Source organism: Lonchura striata, chromosome 2 (assembly GCF_046129695.1).
Source record: "Lonchura striata isolate bLonStr1 chromosome 2, bLonStr1.mat, whole genome shotgun sequence".
Classification (NCBI taxonomy): domain Eukaryota; kingdom Metazoa; phylum Chordata; class Aves; order Passeriformes; family Estrildidae; genus Lonchura; species Lonchura striata.
The window spans coordinates 84,670,806-84,691,842 of NC_134604.1; the positions used below are offsets into that span (position 1 = coordinate 84,670,806).

General features: G+C 40.1%; 1 protein-coding gene across 1 annotated transcript in view; it reads left to right on the forward strand.

The window, feature by feature from the left end:
• Positions 1 to 14,130: 14,130 nt before the first annotated feature.
• OCA2 (OCA2 melanosomal transmembrane protein) overlaps positions 14,131 to 21,037 on the forward strand; it is a 161,800-nt gene continuing 154,893 nt past the window's right edge. Inside the window, exons 1-2 of the mRNA XM_077790875.1 lie at positions 14,131 to 14,139; positions 18,431 to 18,717. Of these exons, the coding sequence (XP_077647001.1) occupies positions 14,131 to 14,139; positions 18,431 to 18,717 (296 nt within the window). The remainder of the gene's footprint in view (positions 14,140 to 18,430; positions 18,718 to 21,037) is intronic.

Consider the following 21,037-nt stretch of genomic DNA (forward strand, 5'->3'; position numbering starts at 1 on the left):
AAGTCCAAGAGGCCGCATGGCCGCTCGGAGCCCCCTTTTCAGGGGTTCCTAGGTGGGCTGGGACAAGGCATGGGCCAATGGGGTTACAGACTCTGTTTTAGGGGCAGGTACAGAGGTGCGGGATGAACCACAATCTCTTGCGGGGTGGGATGGAAGAGTCCATTTCACTCCAGAATTCATCCAAGGGTAGAAGTGACATCCGGCTAGCTAAAATAACAATCGTATCTATCTATCCTCTGCAACAGACTGGACTAGGCAATCTGCAAAAGCCCTTCCAGCCTGGACTGTTCTTGATTCTGTTTCCTCCTTCACAGTGAGGCTTCAGGTGGCTTCTGATCTTCCAGGGAAGAAAGAAACTTCAAGCTTCATTTTACCCACAGGAAATTAGTGCCACGACCACAGGCTGACAAGTGCCCTTTTCTCTGAAAGAGGAGATACACAGAAACTGGTATGGTCAACCAGTTTGCAGAAACTCACGTAGTTCCAACAGCTTGTAGTGGTATATATTGTCAGTAGACTATCCAACATCAAGTCAAATGCTGGTCTGGTGGGACATTCAAATGCAAATCTAGTTTTGGACCAGATATTTTAACCCAGCTTCCCTCTATTTCCAAGAAACCCTTGGTCTTCCAAAGAAGTCTCAGGAGGGACTTTAGATCCCTCTTTTGGTTTGTTTCTAACCAGAATGTTTGCAGTTGTCTAGGAAAAAACTTATTCTAATAAAATATCACTTGCAATGAAGTGTCATGGATCAGGAGCTCCTTGCATCAGGAAGTTGTGGATAGTTGGTATTTTCATGGGTTCATCAGGTTTTCATGGGTTCTGGGTGTGTTCATGCCTTGGAAGTCCAACGGGCTGTGAAGAACAAAATTATCTGCTCAGGAGCTGCAAGACTCTGTGGAAGGCAGGACATGGGATTTAAGGCAGAGGGGATGTAGCTTTGAGCTGTTCTGGGATGCTCAGTCTCTCAGTATGGCATTGGATGCCTATGAGCAGATTTGCTGAGTAGTGCTGTAACTTTAATCTTGCTGCATTTTGGCAGCAGTGCTGTGGTTTTTCCTACACATACTACATCCTCACACGATCACGTAACCTAATGACTGTCTTACAATCTAATGTACAATTTTTGGAGTAGAATTAATTTTGCAAATATTTCAATGGAGGAAAGGAATGAAAAGAGAGTTTCTTGTTTCATTTTGTATTTGTTGTTTTGTTCAGCTGCAGGCTTTTAAATTCATATGCAAATTTGGGCAGCAGCTAGCGCATCATGCTTGTGCCTGCCTCCAAGCAATTTTCCTAGACAAGTAACAATAAAAAACAGGAAATGAATGGCGTTTAAAACAAGTAAATATGAATTTAGACTCAGAGAAGCATCTTTGAAAAAAGAGATAAAAGAATCACACATACCCAACTACTTCCAGTTAGAACTCTTATTTGTTTTAAGAATCTAAAGACTGTTGCTCTAAGCCTGTAACCTTGGTGACCTTTGATGCTTTAGCATTTTGTGTCAGCCTATTAGGGAGCATTCCTTTCCTTGTACAATGCTGTCACATTTTTCTTCTCAAGAAGGAACCTGAGTAATTTCAGGGAACAATATGGACTTTGATATCAATGAATCATCTAATGTGGGTTTTGTAATGTACTGTGTGGTAAAGAATTTTCTTTTTGTTCTCGAGTCTTCTGTTAGTTCCCCAAACTCACTAAGCAGTGAACTTTTCCACCCTATCTATGGCAGTTTTATCTGGATCTGCCAGAGGGGACAGGATGGCTTGTTTCAATCTATCCTTGATGACAGTTATTCAGGAATTCTTAACTAGTGGTGTCTACAGTTGCAAGTTTGTAGCATTTTCTCTTTGGGATATGGGTGCTAATCTTTCATACATTTTCCTTTCCTCAGTTTTATATGACTACTTGTGGATGCCAGTTCCAGTCCTACTGAGCACATTGAAAGGTGGTGTTTGAAAAGAAGTGTTTGTCTGAACAAATCTTCGCAGTACCCCTCAGTGCTGTGCTTTTGTTTGTGTGGGGGAACAGTCTCAGAGTGCACAAACTTGACTTGCAGCTGAGATTTAATCAAGAGATGTTCTCTCACCACTGCTGGGTCCATGGGACTACACAAGGGACAGTCTACACTAAAACTTTTTGAGATGTAAATAGTGTACAGTTTAGGTATTCAGCACCAGTCCTTCACCTAAAGACTCATTCCTATTGTGCCACATCAATTACTAACACAGATGTAGCCACAGGTGGCTCAGGGAGTACTTTTGTCTTCTTTTATTACTATTTGGAACAATAAAGCCAATGCAGGGTGATATATGAGATATTGTGATGTGCTTCTGTTCCTGACTCCTCCTGGTGTTTTTCCAGCCCAGAACAAACAGTGTACTTCTCTCTTTACTAGGTCTATTGTCTAATATATCTCTTTGGCCATGTTGAAAGCTGTTTTTTGCTTCCCTTTTACATTCTCTGTGTGTGATGCACCCAAATGCAGTTGATGTTTCAACTCCTAATCAAAACCCAAAGTCTCTGAAACTCTGAAACCAGGCAAACTTTGCTTTGCAGTGGCACTGGTTGCTTTAGCTAGAGGCCAGAGAGTCTCACAATAATCTAAATGGCAACTGGTCATCAAAAAAACTAGGAAAACTTTACATACAATCACACCTAATTTGGTCTGGTGTTGAGCAAGGAGTTGGTGTATCAGAAAACACTCCTCATATACTCATTTTTTGTTTTCAAGGAAATTCTCAGCTGGTAGATTCTAATTTGTGCATCACTTGGTCATTTTTCTCCAGCCAGCATGGGACATCTTTGGTGTTTTATACATGCTAGCACCCATATGTGCCAAATATATAATGAAGGTTATAACTTCAGAGTGTATATCTTTATAAAGTCTGTGTGGTCATTAATGCCATGAGAATATACTTTTCTGCTAACATTTTCTTTGCATCAGATTTCCTACTTGGTCCTTTTCTTGTCTTGGACATAGAGGCTGTTAAGGTCCTAGAAGCTATTTATTTGGTAAGGTAAGTGGTAAGGAAATTATCCTGAGTTATGTGTCTGACAAGATCCTGATGAAACTCCTGGATTTACTGAAGATTATATGGCTGAGGATGTCAGCAGTCACTCTTTTTTCTCCATTCCCTCTCACTGTTTCTCATAGTACCTCTTTGCATCTCTTTCTCACCTTACTGTTTATTGCTTAAGTGAATTTAAGACTCAACTCTGACATGTCACACATGCTTCAGTTTCACTAACTTAAATGGTCCAAAATAAATAATACGAAACCAATTCATTTCCATGCATGTAGAAAACACACTGAAGCTTAGTGATTTAGTGTAAAACCATTCTCCCTTGTCCTATCTCTATCTTGTGTAAAAAGTCTCTCTCCATCTATTTATAAACTCCCTTTAAGTAGTAGAAGGTACTATAAGGTCTCTCCAAAGCCTTCTCTTCTCCAGGCTGAACACCCCCAACTATTCCAGACTCTCTTCAGAAGAGATCTGCTCCAGTCCTCTGATCATTTTTCTGGCACTCCTCTGGACTTGCTCCAACAGGTCCACATCTTTCTGGTACTAGGGATCCCAGAGCTGGATGCAGCACTGCAGGTGGGGTCTCGCCAGAGCAGAGAAGAAGGGCAGAATCCCCTGTTTGACTGGCTGCCCATGCTGATTTTGATGCAGCCCAGGACATAATTGGCTTTCTGGCCTGTGAGTGCACACTGCTGGGTCATGTCCAGCTTTTTGTCCACCAGAACCTGCAAGTCCTTCTCCACAGGCTTACTTTCAATGACTACTTCTCCCAGTCTGGTCTCATATCTGGGACTGCTTTGATCTAGATGCTGCACCTTACACTTGGATTTGTTGAACTTCATGAGATTCTTATGGTCCACTTCTCAGGCTTTGCCCAGGTTCCCCTGGATGACATCTTTTCTATTTGTTGAGCACCTGCGCTGCTCAACTTCATGCTAGCTGCAGACTTCCTGAGGGAATACTTGATCTCATTGCCATTGAAAAGGACATTAAAGAACGGAAGATGTTAAAGTTACATGAGAAAGTATATTACCATGACCTTTTTACCCATACTCTGAGTGTTAAAAGGAAGAAAAGACACTCTACTTTCATATTCCAAAATCCCTTATTATGCCACGCAGAGAATTAGAACAACAGCATGAGTAAGTGACATCCTCTTCAAGGCTGTTGGACAGTCCCTGCATGAGCTGCAGCAAAGCATCTGTGCACATGTGGGTGCTGGGTGGGACCCCACCTGGGAATGCCTGAGGTTCCCATCGAGCCCAAAAGACTCCTCTTAGGCACAAGGGTCCCTTTTAGCAGCTTCCCAAGAGAAACAGGGCCTGAGGCCTTTCAGTTTTATAAACAAGATTTGGGCTGACAAGAGGAGCACATAACCAAATCCCTCTCTGGCAGAACTTATTGGAAGGAATTTCTGCTGGCTCATCAGCTTGGGGCTGGGAGGGGAGGCTGCAGGTATCATCATCCCCACCATAATCATCATCATCTTCCTCCTCTACAGTGAGGATGAATGAGCCAATCTGGGGCTGCAATCATTAGGGTCAAAGACCCAGAGACATCCCATTGGGCACAGGGTCTCAAAGGGAATGAGCAGAATCATTCTTCTCCCTTGGAGAGTTCATTTTAGGCGATTTTTACTGCTGGAAAATCCAATTAAAATACAATGTCTGGCTAAATGTGGTATCTTAATCACAAAAGAATAACAAGCTCTCTGCATTTTGTGTCTCTCAGCTAATGAGTTCTCCCCTTCTATAGAGAAATTCTGAAGACAGATTTTTATTATCTTTTTTTATTATTATTAAGAAAGGGAAAAAAAAAAAGGTAGTCTGAATACAATACCTCTCAGACATTCAGCCCATGTCAAGGGCTGGCAAATCATGTAGAGTGTGAATACAGCTTCCTATTTTATTGCTGAGTGGCTCTATAAATAATAGTATTCAATGAAAATTGCTGGCAGAAGCATTGCTTTTAAAACATGTAAATGTACCAAAAACCCCCTCAATAACGAGATGGTTTTTTTACCCCTATGCCTCCTAAGGCTTTATAGATCCAAAAGGAGCAGATTACCATAAGGATTTTCAAAATGACTTTTCTCTGCTGATAACCATTTCTGCTTTCCCTCATTGCTATCAAAGATCTGCAAAGCTAAGTTCTAAAAAACAAATTCCAGTTGATACTGAGACTGATTTACTTCCTGAGCTGGAAAATTGACCTCACTCAAATGAATTTGAGATCATGGACCAAAAGTAAATATGTACAGCTGGACTTTTATAGCATTTGGGGTTTGAGGGGGAATCTTGACTCCATCTCTCACATTCTTATCACACATTTGCACATTTCAGCCACTTTTTCAAGTGTTGGACTGAGAGCCATGCTTTGTCTAAGCAGATGTCCCAGTGATAGCTGCAGTCCAGAAGACATTGCCAGGCTGCTGTCCTCACTAGTTTGTTTCAGTACCTAATCAGTGTGATGACTTAACAAAAAAACTTAATAAAAATCAGTCTGTATCTGCTGTTTGAACTTATTTGCCTTTACTTTGTGTCATGCCTTTTCCATTAAGTTCAAAACCCCTTTAGAACTAGATATTTTATCTCTGTGAAGGTGGCCCAGTAACTGAGTCATTGCTACACCCTTTTTTTTTTTTTTTTTTTTTTTTTTTTTCTTTTGAAAATTGGGAGCAGAAGGAATACCTTAAATCTCTCTTGTGGTATGACATTTCTCAAGCTCTTGAATTATATTAATGGAGGCTGTTAGCTTTTTTTCCCCCTATACTACCTCTTTCCTTCCAAATACTATTCCAAAAGGGGACCCCAGAACTTAACGCAGAACTTGGTGAGTAACAAATTCTTACATGGAGGGAAAAAACCAACTTCAGTTCCTACCTGCTTACACCTTCAGGGATTGTATTCGTCCTTTTGCTACATGGTCCAGGATATTGTAGCCTTGCTTTGTCCATTCAATGCTGGACCATTTTGCAGGGTCACAGCTCTTTGATATATAGCTTCATTTACTTTTTTTTTTCTATAAATCGATTTCTATCCTTATTCCTGTACTTATTATTTGCTTGGGACTCTTTGCAGAGGTGTTTTCTCTGAATGGGCCCAGTAGACTGCCTTAAAAATTCAAATTACATTTCTGCCCATTAAGCAAAGGTATCTCAATAATTTTGGGGCATCTAACCCTAGACTAAAGGAGTCTGTGTTCTCAAAGAGAAACTTCACACATTAGTTCCAGCAATACTGGGGCTAAACAGTTGTTACTGTTTTTTCTTAAATTTTGAAAGGAAGAAAGTTATGTTTTCTTTTATCAGTGGGTTCCATATGTTTATTAGTCATTCACACATTGTAGACAGCTTTTCCCCTGTTCATGTGTATTGGTTTTGTTTAGGCACATATTATACTCTGCTGTAGAAATTAACCCAGAGCTCCAACTGTTTTGCTTTAATGAAACAGATGAGAAACTAATTCTGTTGGTAATCAGATTATTCTGTTACCTGCTGACTGCTTTAAAGTACCCCCACCTGCCCCACCCCCCCAAAAAAAAGGTTTTTGGATGCAACACATTTCATGAACCCTTTAAAAGAATTTTGGACTGTACTAAACAATACATTAGTTGAGCTGCAATTCTGAGCATCCAAGAGACACGATTTACTTTCAAATAACTGATATTTTGTTTTAAAAGACAACTTGGCTGTCAGAAGAAGTTAATTATTTAGAATTCTTTGTTGCTCTTTAACTCAGAACTATTTCTGCTATGAGGAAATTTCTGTGAACTTTGATAAATCCAAAGAAGCCTATTTTCTAACAATTATCCATACTCTAGCAATGTTTGTGTATGAAGCAAAAGAGACAAATATCTGCAGTTTGATGCGAAATTCATACATATCTTTGAATAATACATAATATCTTCAGGTCTCCTGAAGAGTGATACATGATTAAGTCAAAGACTTTGGAATGCACAAGATTATCTAGTAACTGTCTTCCACTTTCTTATCACTGCTAGGGTAAGATTTCTAGATTGTATCAGATAAGGAAAAATCTGTATTCTGTAAACTTTAGAGAGATCAATTTATCTTTTTGAAGATAAATTGTCCTTATTCCCAACAATTTCAGCATTCATTTACACCACTTTGACTGTGAAAACAGGATTTAGAGTAAGTGCAAATATATCTAGGTCTGGCTTCATGGTTGGGTGTAAAGCCATTAGTGTGAGTGTCAGGTCCTACAGTTTTATCTCATTTCCTCTTATTTATACCTGTATCCTGTAGTGGGAGTAGGGTGTCATTTCCAGAATATAAGGATAGGGACCAAAAGCAGAGTGATACCAATTGTCACACAACAAGGTGATAGTTTCTTCCAGCCCTCTGTTGAGTCCTATGACCTGCAAGTTATAGTTTTCAGGGGCTATATTCCATTAAGTATTTTTAAAGGGGTAGTGTGATGACGGAGGGCTAGAGCTAGAGATAAACTCATCCAAACTTTTCGGAAGCCCAGAGCTGTCTGTGCCTGTAGGTCTGCCCAGGCATGAGATGTTCACAGTACTCATCCATGCTCAGGACAACTTGCTGTCTGCTGGCATGCTGCCCTTCACCACAGCCAGAGCCACTGTGGGATGTTTTCACTTCCACCTGAACTGTTAGAGGCTAAAAAGCTTTGATAAGCATAAATAAAGAAAGGGAAAGGTGGATGAATGTCTCCTTCCCCATTCTGTTTAGCTGTCAATTACTCTGTTGATTGTAAGGTTTTGGTTGTATAAGGCTGTCATGTCATGTTGGACTTAATGTCTAAAAGCCAAAAATACTCAAGGGGCTGGAGGATCATGTGGCTGTTCTTCTAGCCAAGTTTCCCTCAGATCTTTAAGCAGCTGCTTTAGAAATGCATTCTTGCTGCATTTCTAGACCTTCTGGAGACTTGGAATGACTCTCAGAAGGGCTTGCTAATGACGGTCCTGTGCAGTGAACTTTCTGCCCAAGAACGCACTGTCTCCCGTCAGTGCCAACAAACACAATCACTCGCTGGGGCAGCTTGCTTAAGAGAATCTGAACAGAGAGGCTGCCCTCATTCCCCATTTCAGGAAAACATACTCAGGTGTGCTCTCACATAAGCTGAGCATTCTGATGAGCAGAGGCTGTTCCTGTTCCTACAATAATGTATTTCCTCAAAGTATCAAAATAATTTATATCTTTCCTGAATGAAATCTGATGGGAAAATGTTATGTGGCAGACAAGGTACACCTTAGCCACGAGACAAGCTTAAAAGTATAGTAAAGCAGGGAATATAAAATTCCATCCTGTTTCCAGCAGCTGCTAGGCTGTGGCTTCACCCCCTCCTCTTAAATGCTTAAAGCAATCCCCAGTTACTGAACATTTAAATTACTTGAACACTTCAGAGATTTTATTGCTCTTTCTATTTACTCAGGTAGGAAAGTTTTGCTTCTGTGCTAAATTTGAAGCATCTTCTTTCCAGGGATACCTAAATAAAATAATTCACAGTTCACCTCAATGAAATAATCACATTCCCATCAACATGAGAAGAGTGTTGCCCATGGGTGAGGGAGGAGGCAGGGAGCAGACACAGAAAGTGGAAATATATCAATCTGCACATAGCTATTCATACTGAGGGTTGGGGCTGCTCTGGTGTCCCCTTCTCACATTTCCTCTGCTCATGCTGCCAGTTTGCCAACATGAAGGATGCAGTTCCTCTGTGTAATTTTGACATTCTGGCCTTGAGATTCCATCATTTAGGCTTCCCCTTCGAGTTTTGAACTCAGACAATTTCTTTTTGTAACTAAATCTCATCTACAATCTAAGCATTTCAAGCCTCTGTTTTACATCTTTGAAAGGCTTGAGATACAAAGCCGAGTGAAGTCAGTGGAAGGACTCTCCCTAACCTCAGTGTATTTTGGATAAAGCCCTAAGGCAAGGCTCACATTCCATACATTTTAGCTTGGATTTGGATTTTCATAAGCTTTAACACTCCAGAAAGCTGCCAGTTTCACAAATCTACATCCCATATTATGTGTTTTCAGCTTCTTGGTTTTGTAAGAATGCTTTAAAGCTGAGAGAGGAGTTAATGAATTTTTCAGGACTGTAACATGAACCAGTGTCCTCAACAGCAGCTTTCATTGAGGATGCTGTGTTTCCTTCTCTTGCATGAACATCTGTGTCTAAGAAATATGAATGTACATAAAAGCAGGTTCATTTACAATGAGGGAGGTAAAAAGCTCTCTTCAGCAGAAGGGTGCAAACAGAGTGGCCAAATCTAGAAAAGAAATATGTAAACGCATCTGTTTTCATTTTCACCCTTGCTTGCTCAATGTAGCTGTGGTTTGTTTTTGATTTATAACAGAACAGATTATTAAAATACCACTGACATTTCTGATCCAAACAGACTTATTATCTCAATTAGGTCTGACCCCTTCCTGGCTAAAATCAAAGCAAAATTTGATAGGAACAGAACCAAATCCCTCTGGCTCTCTGGAAAGAAGAAGTACTACAGATGTGTGAAATCATCCATTTGCATAGTCACTGTCTGGCTCCCAGAATGATTCGTTTTTTGCCATGACTGTCTCATAAAAATATTATTTTTGTATTCATTGCAAAAATAAATGTAAACCAGGAAATATTTTTGTCCTGTGGTGATAATTAATTTCTGAACATAGCCATGAAACTGTTTAGTACAGGAAGGAAAAAATTTTTTAAATGGATAAAGCAATTTTTAAAAAAGTAAACAAAACCTGCAACATTTTTTGAGCATTGAATATGGAAATGAACCTATGTAAAATAATAATTTCCTTTAATGTCCCCTCTTTGTTTTAATTATCTTGGATGTATTATGGTCAATATCAACAGATCATGTTATTTTTACCTACAGTGAAGTAAAACCTCCAGCCATATTATCAGGCTATGGAAATTTTACAATAATTTTCAGAAGTATAATTATATAATCCAAATGTGGCTTTGTTTACCACTTGAAATAGTTGCTGCACCAATGGGCATTTCACAAACCAAAGTCCTGATAAAACTAGGGCAAAGAGGACAGCTGAAAACTTCAAGTCTATCCCACTGTTACCTCCATTTGCACCTGGGTCCTCCAGGAAAAAGTCTTATTCTGCTTTGCTGCATGTTTGCAATAAAGGAGAAACCAGCAATATCGTGAACTCTACTCTTCTGCACCTGTTGACAGCATATTTTTTCCACCATACAGCTGCCAAAGCATATGGAGGCTCTAATTCCTTTGTGCAAAGAGACTCCTTTTCATCACCTTTTTTAGGAAGTAAATTTAGGCTAAAAGCAAACAGGAGAAATGTGGCATGAACCCTTATTGTGTGTCAGTATTCTAGCTGCTGCAGCAATTTCAAACACCCGCAATTTATCAAGTTAAACATAAGAACAATTGACATTGTGGGAATAACAATGATCTAGGTATGCCATTTGGGAGGCAATAACACCTTTCTTCCTTGCACTGATTTTTTATTTCTGAAACAAAGAAAAAAGTAACTGGCTTATTTTAATTATTTCAAAATATAGTGTAAGCTAATCAGCCTCTTTCTACTGTCTTACTCATAACTAAAAAAAGGAATTTATAAATACCTTCATATGCACTAAATAACAGGATATAACACTGCTATATACTTAATTTGACATGCCTAAAATAAAATAACATCATCCATCTGTATTAATCAATAAAGATCTTCAAGGAAGACACTGAAGATTTCCAAGTACTGAAAGATTTCAGAGACTGAAAACCCTCACAGAAGCTGCAGGGTTGGGCATTTCTTGCCTGTCTCTACCTCAAGACCTTGGCAGTTGCCCACAGAAGCTCTTCAATATGAGCTAAAAATATGAGATCACATTGTCTTCCCATGACCATGTAAGGAAAGTTTATGAAGTGCAAAAGAGTAGTACAAAACTCTCAAAAAGTCCTCTAGCAGGGTTTGAGTGCTGAAGTCTAACTCATGAGTGTGACTCACTTCACATTCTTGCATAGAAGTGTCACGAAAGGCCCCGGACACCTCAGTAGGTGTCTCATCTTTCTTGAGACATGGTATAGTTCTCATTTTTAAGAGAATACAGAAACATTAACTTTATGGAATAAAAAGCATAGCTTATGGAGAGAAAAAAAAAAAACCTTCTCTGGGTTTACACTTGGGTCATGACAGGAAGTAGACTGAGTCTTTTTCCTTTCATAACTGCCCGAGTTCTAAGCATCTTCTAATCAGAGTAACCTGCACATGCTGGAGAATCTCCAGCTATATTTTGCAAGTGATCTCTAGTGTCCGTGTCTCTTCCTTTTTTTCTCCCAAAGCAAAACCTAAATCCAAAAAAGTCTATTTCAATGTTACACTGATCTCCTCCTGACACAGCATAGTCCTAACACAGCCCCCTGAATCTCTCAGCCCATAAACTGTAGTTTAGAGTATTTAGCTGCTTTTCTTTCCTGTTTGTCTTAAGTTGTGGGCAACATTTTGGTTCCAGTGCAGGTGCCTCACAGACCCTGTGCACAGATGATGCAACTACTACACTTGAATAGCTCTGGCAGAACAAGTTCAGTGGGCTGTTGTGTTAATAGTGATGTTTGACCAGCAAGAAATCTACTGCAGTGTATGCACTGGCTCAGTGATGTGACAGCATTCACTAAGTCTTCAAAAGGACTATGCCCCTGAGCTGCTCCCCATAACAGGGTTACTTGGTGCTACAAGTTTTAAGTTCCCACTGACTCCAGCTAAGCTAGTGACATTTCTGGAAATCAAGCCCCCAAAGCTGAGATGTCTTTACAACACCCGTCTCCCCCAGAGCTCCAGGTCTTTCATTGGTCAGGTGGAATACCCCAAAGCATGGTACACTGACACTCTAAGGGCAGTTGACTGGAGGCTGGGTGGTCAGTGCCTGCCTCCCTCCATGGGCTCTGCAGGGACCTAGGAGGTAAAGGTGGTGGTGAAAGGGAGGCTAACCTTAGAATGTATAGCAATTTGTTTATCTATATCTGATTAGACACTTTAAAAGTCTATATGAATGTGTTTCGTAGTGACCTCTTTGGCAGATGTAATAAGAAAGGAAAAAGGAAATTACTGTTTTATCTGGCTTTTATCTGGATTTTTTTTTTTTTTGCTTGTTTGATTGTCGTTATTCCTACAGTGTTCCCTGCTCTTAAAGTCCAGGCTGTTAGCTCTTCACTTACATTCTTCCCTCAGCAAAGACTTCTTCTAAGTCTTTAGAAGACCAGCTCTTTAAACTAAATACTGAACAAGACCTGGTCATTGGAACATAGACACTCAGGGGTAGAGGGTTTTCTTTAAAAACAAAACAAAACAAACAAACAAATCTCCCAAAACAACCCCAAAAATCCTAATTCATGGGGATCTTTTGCATAGGGCTTAAATGGGGAAATTAATCTTGGAACAGGATGATCACTTAATACCCAGCTGATGGTGGGGAATCTCTACCACTTCTGTTGAACTAGAAGAAACTCTTTAAAATATAAAAATCACCTGGACCACTGTGTCCAGTTCTGGGGCATCCAGCATAAGAAGGACATGGACCTGCTGGATGGAGCCCAGAGAAGGGCCATGGAGATGCTCCATGGAGCTGGAGGACTGGAGCACCTCTCCGATGGAAACAGGCTTAGAGAGTTGGGGTTGCTCCACATGGAGAAGTCTCTGAGGAGACCTAATAGCAATTTCAGTACCCAAAGTAGCTACAAGGGAGTTGGAGAGGGACTTTATACTAGGACATGTAGAGATAGAACAAGGGAGAATGGCTTCAAACTGAGAGAAAGTTTAGATTAGATACGAGGAAGAAATTCTTTGCTATGAGGGTGGTGAGACACTGGAACTGGTTGCCAAAAGAATCTGTGGGTGCCCCATCCCTGGCAAGGTTCAAGGCCAGGTTGGATGAAACTTTGAGCAACCTGGACTAGGGGACGGTGCCCTTTACCATGAGAGGAGGTTGGAACTAGATGTTCTTGAAGTCCCTTCCAACCCAAACTGATCTGTGATTCCATCCATGAAATTCTTAAGGTCTGGCTGGCTGACTGCAGTAGGTTGTGCATGAGCCACTGCTGTCAGTTCCCTGCAGGATACAGGCAACCTGCTTCCCATTGCACCTGCACAAGGAGGGACGTTGTGTCAGACCATTCCTGTGCCTGCAGAAGCAGCTCCTGCTGGCTCATTACAGATGTTTTAACCTGCTGGCTGATTACAGATAGTTTATCCATGTACCATTAGGTGGGTGCTGCAGCCACCCCCTGGCCCGGGAGCACGGGCACTCCTCTGACACCCGGCTTTAAAAACTGGATTCGCCTGTAAGGAGGTGGTTTTTTTTTTTTTTTTTTTTTTTTTTTTTTTTTTTTTTTGGAAAAATCTGGTTCGTGGCCTGTGGTCAGGCAGCCGGCAGGCGGCAGCCTGTGCCCGTGTATGGCTTGCGGAAAGTTTAGCTGTGCTATGTGGGGTTTGTTTTGGTTTTTCTTTTCTTTTCTTTTTTTTTTTTTCTTTGTTTTCCTTTTTTTTTTTTTCTGGTGTGTGTTTGTTTGTTTGTTTGTTTTTTCTTCTTGCAAATTGTCTCTCCTCTTAAGCTGTTTGAATCATGTCTGTACAATTAGCCCCTGAACTCTGCCCATGCACTTTGTTGAAGCCCTCAGCTTCCCTCACCACCCCTCTGGTGCAGACCCACTTATTCCAACCCTCATCCCAATTTACAAACTCCTTTCCCTACTCAGGGCTCTCTAGTCCAGCCACCACCTGGGAACAGCCCTCTTGATGGAAGTTTGAAACCATTTCCTATTGGGCAGACTGATAGAGATGAAGATTCTTATAGCCCATCACCCTTCTTCCATCTGCAAAATAGCCCTCCCTGCAGCCCTGGGCCAAGAATTCAGGGGGAATAAAATGGGGAGTCTTAGACAGGAATTTCAGACAGGAACTTAATGGAGTCTTATTTGTATGTTTGGTGCATAACGAGAAAGGTTTACCCCACCACTCCTCTCGCCACTGGTGGATGGCAAAAAGAGACAATCCCAACCCATGGACGAGTCAGTAGTGATGATCTGCTTTGGGCTGTTCTGAAGACCCACTCTGTACACCATGCTCTGTCATCTTCCCAGTCATGCAAGAGGTCTGCTCTGCCCAGCTTTTTTCTCTGCAATCTCTAATGTCACTCTATGAGATAATGGGGATCATATATTTAGGATGGGCAGGGTTTTGTGGAAAACAGCAGTGCTACAACACAGTGAAATCCTAGATGTCAAGGGGATTGTATCCAAAACAACCTTCCTGCCTTCCAACAGCTAGAAACCCTTCAAATTTATGAGACAAAAAACACTAATTAAATACCAAGAGTTCTTGTTTGCACATGACAACATCAGATACTGCAGTACCTTTACTCAAAATAAATAAACATAAATAAATGTTTTGGCAATGGCATTGCAGGAGCATGTGCTTGTGTGTGATTCTAGATTGTAACTCTAGGGGTAGGTTTTCAGCTGAGTTTTCATCTCCTTGTTCCCAGGATGGCAGGGCCAGGGTAATGTGTATCAATAGCCATGTGAGGATAAACCTGTGGGAGGATTTCTGAGCTGCAGTACTGAAGCCTTGCTCTGTTTCTCTGGGCCTCAGCTGGGAGTAACCACTCCTCCATGCTGCTGTGAACACTTGCAGGTGTCTTTGCCACAGGAGGGACAACATCAGCTGTCTGACTCATGGGGAAGCTGTCGGGAGATGCATGTCTGGAGAGGAATGTATATATAGAATATATACATCCTTCCTCAGCTAGTAATTTTTTAGAATTTCAGTTTCTGCCTGATAATGGGAAGATGACAGTGCAAAGGAAATATTTTTTTCCAGTCTTGGTGGAAAAAGACTTTGATAAATAATAGCATAAGCAAGACAGGAAGCATTATTTCTGGGCATTACCTTGAACAGATGTGATATGTTATAGCCTTGTGGACCCTAAGATTACAATTTTGATTTTTAAATGCACCAAGACACTTAAATTAATTAACATAACCTGTTGACATTATTTGCACCTAAAAAATTACTTCTCCACTAGCACTTTTAGATGTTCAGCTGCTTGGATTAAAGGGATGAAAAGGGGTGACAAATGTGGTTTAAATACTATATTAGCTCCCTATTTAATTTATTTATTATCACTGTATTAGCCAAACACAGGATGGGTGGTTGCTGCACCAATTTCTAGTTGTGACTAAAAAACACTTGCTGGTGCATAGCTCCAGAATGTACCCAAAATAGACTTTTATTGGCTAAAATCTCTCATTACCTTCACATGATAGCATCTCACCTATGGGTCATTGCTGTTGGAGGCATTGCAAGGTAAGAGAAAAGAAGAAGAAATAAAAGTATAACTACAGGGAAATATGATCAGTCGAGAATTTCTTGGATGCACTGATGTCTTAGAAGCTTAGATACCATGGAGATAGTTGCCTTAGCAATGTTTTAGCCACATAGGCATTCACAATCAAGCCTGCCTCTTGTGGCAAAATGCTGTGTTACATTGTGGGTGGTTTTTTTTTTTGTTTGTTTGTTTGTTTTTTGTTTGTTTTTGCAAAGCTTATGTGAATGCACAATAAAGCAGTTAATCGGTTTTTAACCAGACATCAGATTTTCTCTCAAGCTTCTCATCCTTGACATTCTTTTATTGTTTTATTGACATGAATTCTGAAAATAAATGTCTTTCAAGCTAAGGCTTTGTACATACAAGAGCCTGTCTGATTTGATCCCTGTTCACATGAAGATAGAAAACCCCACTTAGAGGGTGAGAAAGGGCCAATTTCAGACGTTGTGTTCAGATTTTTGTCTTTTAAAAACTAGTATAGCTTGAGTTGCTGTAGGTTTAGCATTTCTACAGCATGACATAATTTCAAAATCTGTGTATTTTCACAATAGGAACTCAGACAAACCAAATGTTATGAAAAATTGAATAAATAGGCAGATAGCTCTATTATGATTTGTATCTTAATAAAACCAGTATATAAATATGTAAAGTGAGATTGAAGACAAAAGCAATTATCTCCTCTATTTGGAATTGGAAGTACTTGCATTTCAAAGTTATTTTTTAGAAGGAAGACAGTTTGGAATTTTAAAACAGGCAAACGTGCTGCCTGGTAGGGCAGCAGGCTGCCAGAAGTGACAATAAAGTCTTGGTGAGGCAGTGGTGGCCTCTCTGTGGTGTGTATTTGCCCTCCCAACATCTCCCAGCTTTAGATTCCATGCAGGAGTGGCAAATCTGGCTTTCCAGGACTTTCACTCAGGATTTTGTTTTTGATCAGAAAAGCTCTGTGATTTTCAGGCCATGGAGAAGCCCTGGACCAGTTCACTGACAGCGTGTTTGGTTTTACTTCACCAAGGTTTGTGCTCTCTACACCAGGCATCCCTTCATGGAAATATCTAGAGGAGAGGTATAATCCATTGAAAATTGAAGTGTCTTTAGTGTCTATGCTAGCCATGTCTAAATATGGAAGCCCTGTGAAAGCAGTAGATGATACCTTGTTTCTTTCAGTTGTTTACCTTCCCTTTCATTTTTCTCCCTTCCAAGAAAACCAATAAAGCACAATTAAGAAAAGGCTTATTTATGTTGATCTTTTTCAGGCTGTTAACTGTAGACTCATAGAGCAACTCATATTGGAAGACCTTGAAAGACCATCTGGTCCAACCTTTTGTGGGAGCCTCAATGAGATTTAGTGGGCCTTCAAAATCTGCAGTGATGAGACCTCTAGCCCTGGGGATGTTGTTGCTGTTATTCTTACTGCAAAAAATTTATTTCCTGTATTGAGATGAAACCTACTCTCATGCAACTCATACCAATTGCCTCTTTTTTTCTTTGTGTGGCTTCTTTGTATTCACCTTTTAACGACTGAAACTACAATGAGGTCCCCCTTGAGCTTCTCTTCCTGAGGGAGGAAATACTTAAATCCTATAGTCTTTTCTCATTGGGCAGATTCTCTAGCTCTTTAATCATCTTTGTGGCCCTCCTTTGGACTTGTCTAGTCTGTGCATTGTTTTTGAATTGCAGGGACCAGGACTGGACATGGTACTCCAGCTACTGTGCAATGGGAGGAGTCAAGTTTGTCTGCTTATAAGGACAGGTGAAAAATATTAGGAGATGAGAACTAAAGGCATTGAGAATAGAAAGAAATAGAAGTACAGAACTGAGGAAGGGTATGCCACCTGGGGAATGTCTGATTTAGATTTGGTTAGCAAGGCTACCTTTACCTGGAGTCAAGACCTATATTTGTGGTGGCTTGTATGTGCAGTCTTTTTTCTTTTCAGTAACTTCCATTCCTGTCTAATCTGTAAGGCCATGAGTGCTCAAATCTGCACGAAATCATAATTAGCTGTTTGTAATTTCTGTTTGAAGTGATTTCTCCCACTGGGACTGAAGCAGAACCTATTATTGTGCTATTTTTGCCCCACAGCCCTGCAGGAGTACCTAAGTGTCCTGTGCTGAGATCTCTGCAGGGAGGAGCAGGTATGTGCTCTGACAAGGCTGTGCTCCCCCACCTCAAGGACATTGGAGGCTGACAGGCCTGTTTCCTGAGGTCTTGCTGTCCTCTGCAGTGGCTATGGCACTTTATGCTGAAATATTCCCATGATTAAATTCCACAGCATGTGTTTAAGACAGGCTGATCTTTAATTCAGTCGTCATGTCTGAGTTGTGCACTTTGTGGGATTCTGAAGTGGTTTTTATAACTTTTAAGTTTGAATTTTAATGATGAGAACATAAAAGCATTTCAACTGTTATTCACTATTTTTTGTTATAATCACCATTAATAATCATATCATAAAACCTCATTTTCATCAAGGTTGGATTCATATTTCATAAATGCCTCTGGCAACTGCTAGAATGGCACACTGTCTTCATAAAACTTATGTACCTGCTGTGCTTAATGAGGGTCCATCATCCATGGTGGATCTGCAGCAGGACAAGGCTTTCTGAGGGAGCACAAGGGCTGGTGGAGAGCAATGGATTCCATGAGACTGCTGTCACCACAGCTGCTGGAGACTTGTGTGGTGGTGGTGAAGCAGTGCTCTTGTAAGCTGGGAAGATGTTCTGCAGCAGTGACTCTTGTGCCACTAATACAGAGATGATTTTAGCTTATTTTATGGGGTAAGTCAGTGCAAGTCACTGGGAGATTTGTGAGAGAAAATAATGGTAGACATGGATGAAATAGATGACCCATCTATTTATCTAATTCAGTGCTAGTGGCTAATTTTGAACTTGCAAAGATGTTTAAAATATTGGAATTGTATCTGGTGTAAATAAATTAACAAGGAAAATACCCAAAAATGCATTCAAAGAAATCTGATTGGCATTTTTAACATGCTTGTACTGAATTAAACATTGAGTCCAATCAATTTAATTCTAGTATATTTGTTTTCACTTTTTTTAGAACACCCCCCAGGAACAGATGCACTTGGATAATAAATATTACAGTACAGTTTCTAGACAAGAAGAGATGGAGCTGAATCAGACATCATCACATCAAAACATTTTATCTGCAAATGTGGCAGCCAAACCAATGACCAGAAGTTGCAACGAGCTGCAGTTATTAAAAGAGTATCATGGCATGGTAGCGAGCCTTGGAGAGCCACAGACTCTGTGTGAAAAATCAGCAATAGGGGAGGATGGCTGCATTGCTCTTGGGAAGGATTTCACTCCTGTGCCCATGCAGGGAAGGTAAGAATAGAAACAAACAGAATGTTTTTTTTCTGCAAATAAAAATCAATTTTTATTTCCTTGCAGGACAGATACATATGTTCATTAAGTCAATAGTTCTCCCACTGACACAAAGAAGCAAAGCCTTAATAGAACATCAAGGCAGTTGCAATTGCCATGGAGGGGTTATGGATTACCAGATTTCTAAATTAATCTCAGTGTTAATAGCCACCATGGGCCAATTTTGCTGTGTTTCTAAGATCAGACAATTGGCTTTTCTTCTCTACTTGCTGTCAGAAAATACACAGAGATAAAGTAGTGTTCACATGCCACCCTATATATATTTTCAGAAAAATGCATCATAAAGATATGGAGAGAACTACTACAGCTGAGGCTGCAAACACTAAAATGGCACACTATAGCATGACTGACAGCTGACACACCACACATCAAGTGGACAAAGAGTGTGTACTCTTCATGCATCCTCTCCCACACCAGGAAAGGTGCAGGTTTCTGGGCAGGGATGTTAATCTTTCCTGTTGTGACAAATACAATATCAGCAATTCTATTTGTAAGCACTTAGAAATAATTTATAGACCTCAAAATATTTCAGGTGGATTTTGAAAGCTTTGAACCAGCAGCAACCACACTGAGTGAAAGGCAGCCAGGTGGACTGTCAACTTCTTAGGGCAGTTTTGAGCATCTTTAGAGGTGGCTTGATAGGATCTAAAGTGAGAGAGAAGTGCTGCACCTAATCCAAACTCCTGCAGAGCACAGGCCTTGAAGTGCTGCACTGGCAGAGTCAGCTTTTGTACAGTTGTGAAGCAGAATGCCAGCAAAATATCTGAACCCGATGCTGGAGAACTTTGTTTTGTGGCTATAAATCAGGAAAATTATGTAATGTGGGAGGTGCAGTGCTGGGGCTCCCCACAATTCTGGGTGTGCTGATGACATCTCTGATTTGATGAGCAGGACTCAAATCTGTCCCATGCCCCTGCATCTCAGTTGGAAGGAAATGTGCTTATCTTGGGAAGAAAAGAAGTTTGGGACATTTTGGTAAATTCCCTGACCTGAGCAAAGGAGAGGCAGGCTAGCTGGATGAGTTTTGTTGTGCCTCTTACTTACACACATCATAAATATGACATAGAAATCTACAGCCAATCCAGTCAGTTTTTTAATGTGCGTCTAAAAATGTTTCTGTCAGAGCTAAAATTGGAAAACATTATAGCAATACTTTCCAATTTTTTTTTGTTTGTTTACTATTCTTGAACAAAATCCACATTTGTATTCTTATAGACCAGCTTTCACTGTTCTGGTTTAATTTCTTCCTATTATTTTTTAGTGAATGATATGAATTTGTGTACGAGCGATACACAACTTCTGTGAACCTCTGAACCAGACTGCAGTCATCTCTGGTCTCAGGTGCCAGAGATGAAAAACACTAGGTCATGGGGGAGCTCACCTTCCTGTGAGCACAGGGAGTAACTCTAGGTCTTTTGCTAACACTGTTAGTGTTGAGTAAACTGGAGTCACTGTGTGTGATTTAGGAATAGAGGTACAATTAAATAGCCATAGCTATAGTCATAGTCATAATCATAGCCATAGCCATGCTCCCTTTCAGAAAAATGTATATCTAATCTTCTATTGCAGTATATTAGGGTTCAGGAAAGGATCTTTCAAAATTTCTTCTTGTTGATCTTTACCTCTTTCTTTTCCAAGACTTTTTTTTTTTTTTTTGGCATGAAGATTTAACTTATCAGTCTCTCCTTAGCATGTATTTTAACCAATATACATCAGATGAAGTTAAAATACTTGTGACATGTATGACCACTCTATATGAGCAATTACCCTTAAATTATTTGGACTATCCAACAGAATGTGGATAAAAACATGGATAAACTTTTGCAGAGTCAGTAGTTCTTTGATTAGTTTCATTAGAATGAGAATTAGCTTTCAATGTAAATTGTTCTTTTGCTTGCAAATAAAACTACTGATGGTTAAAAAAAGAGAAAACCATTTTTTTTTCATTTTTCCATAAAGTGGTTCACTAGTGGTTCACTAAATTGGCACATCTGTATGGTTTGTTTTAATGCATCTACTTAACTTAAATTGCTGAATTATCTTTCAGGATAAGATTCCCAGGTTCTCTAAATTTTTCAAATGTATATTGAGACAAGACTTTCCGAATTATCTATTTAATGGAACAGGGGGTTTATCTAGCTCTCTAAAATTACCTTTAAGGAAGTGTTCTTGTGTTAAGTAGGGCCATTTACCCTGGGAAAGAGATGTCCACTCTATTTTGGACTGAGCATTTCCATTTGATTGCAGCACAGACTTCCAG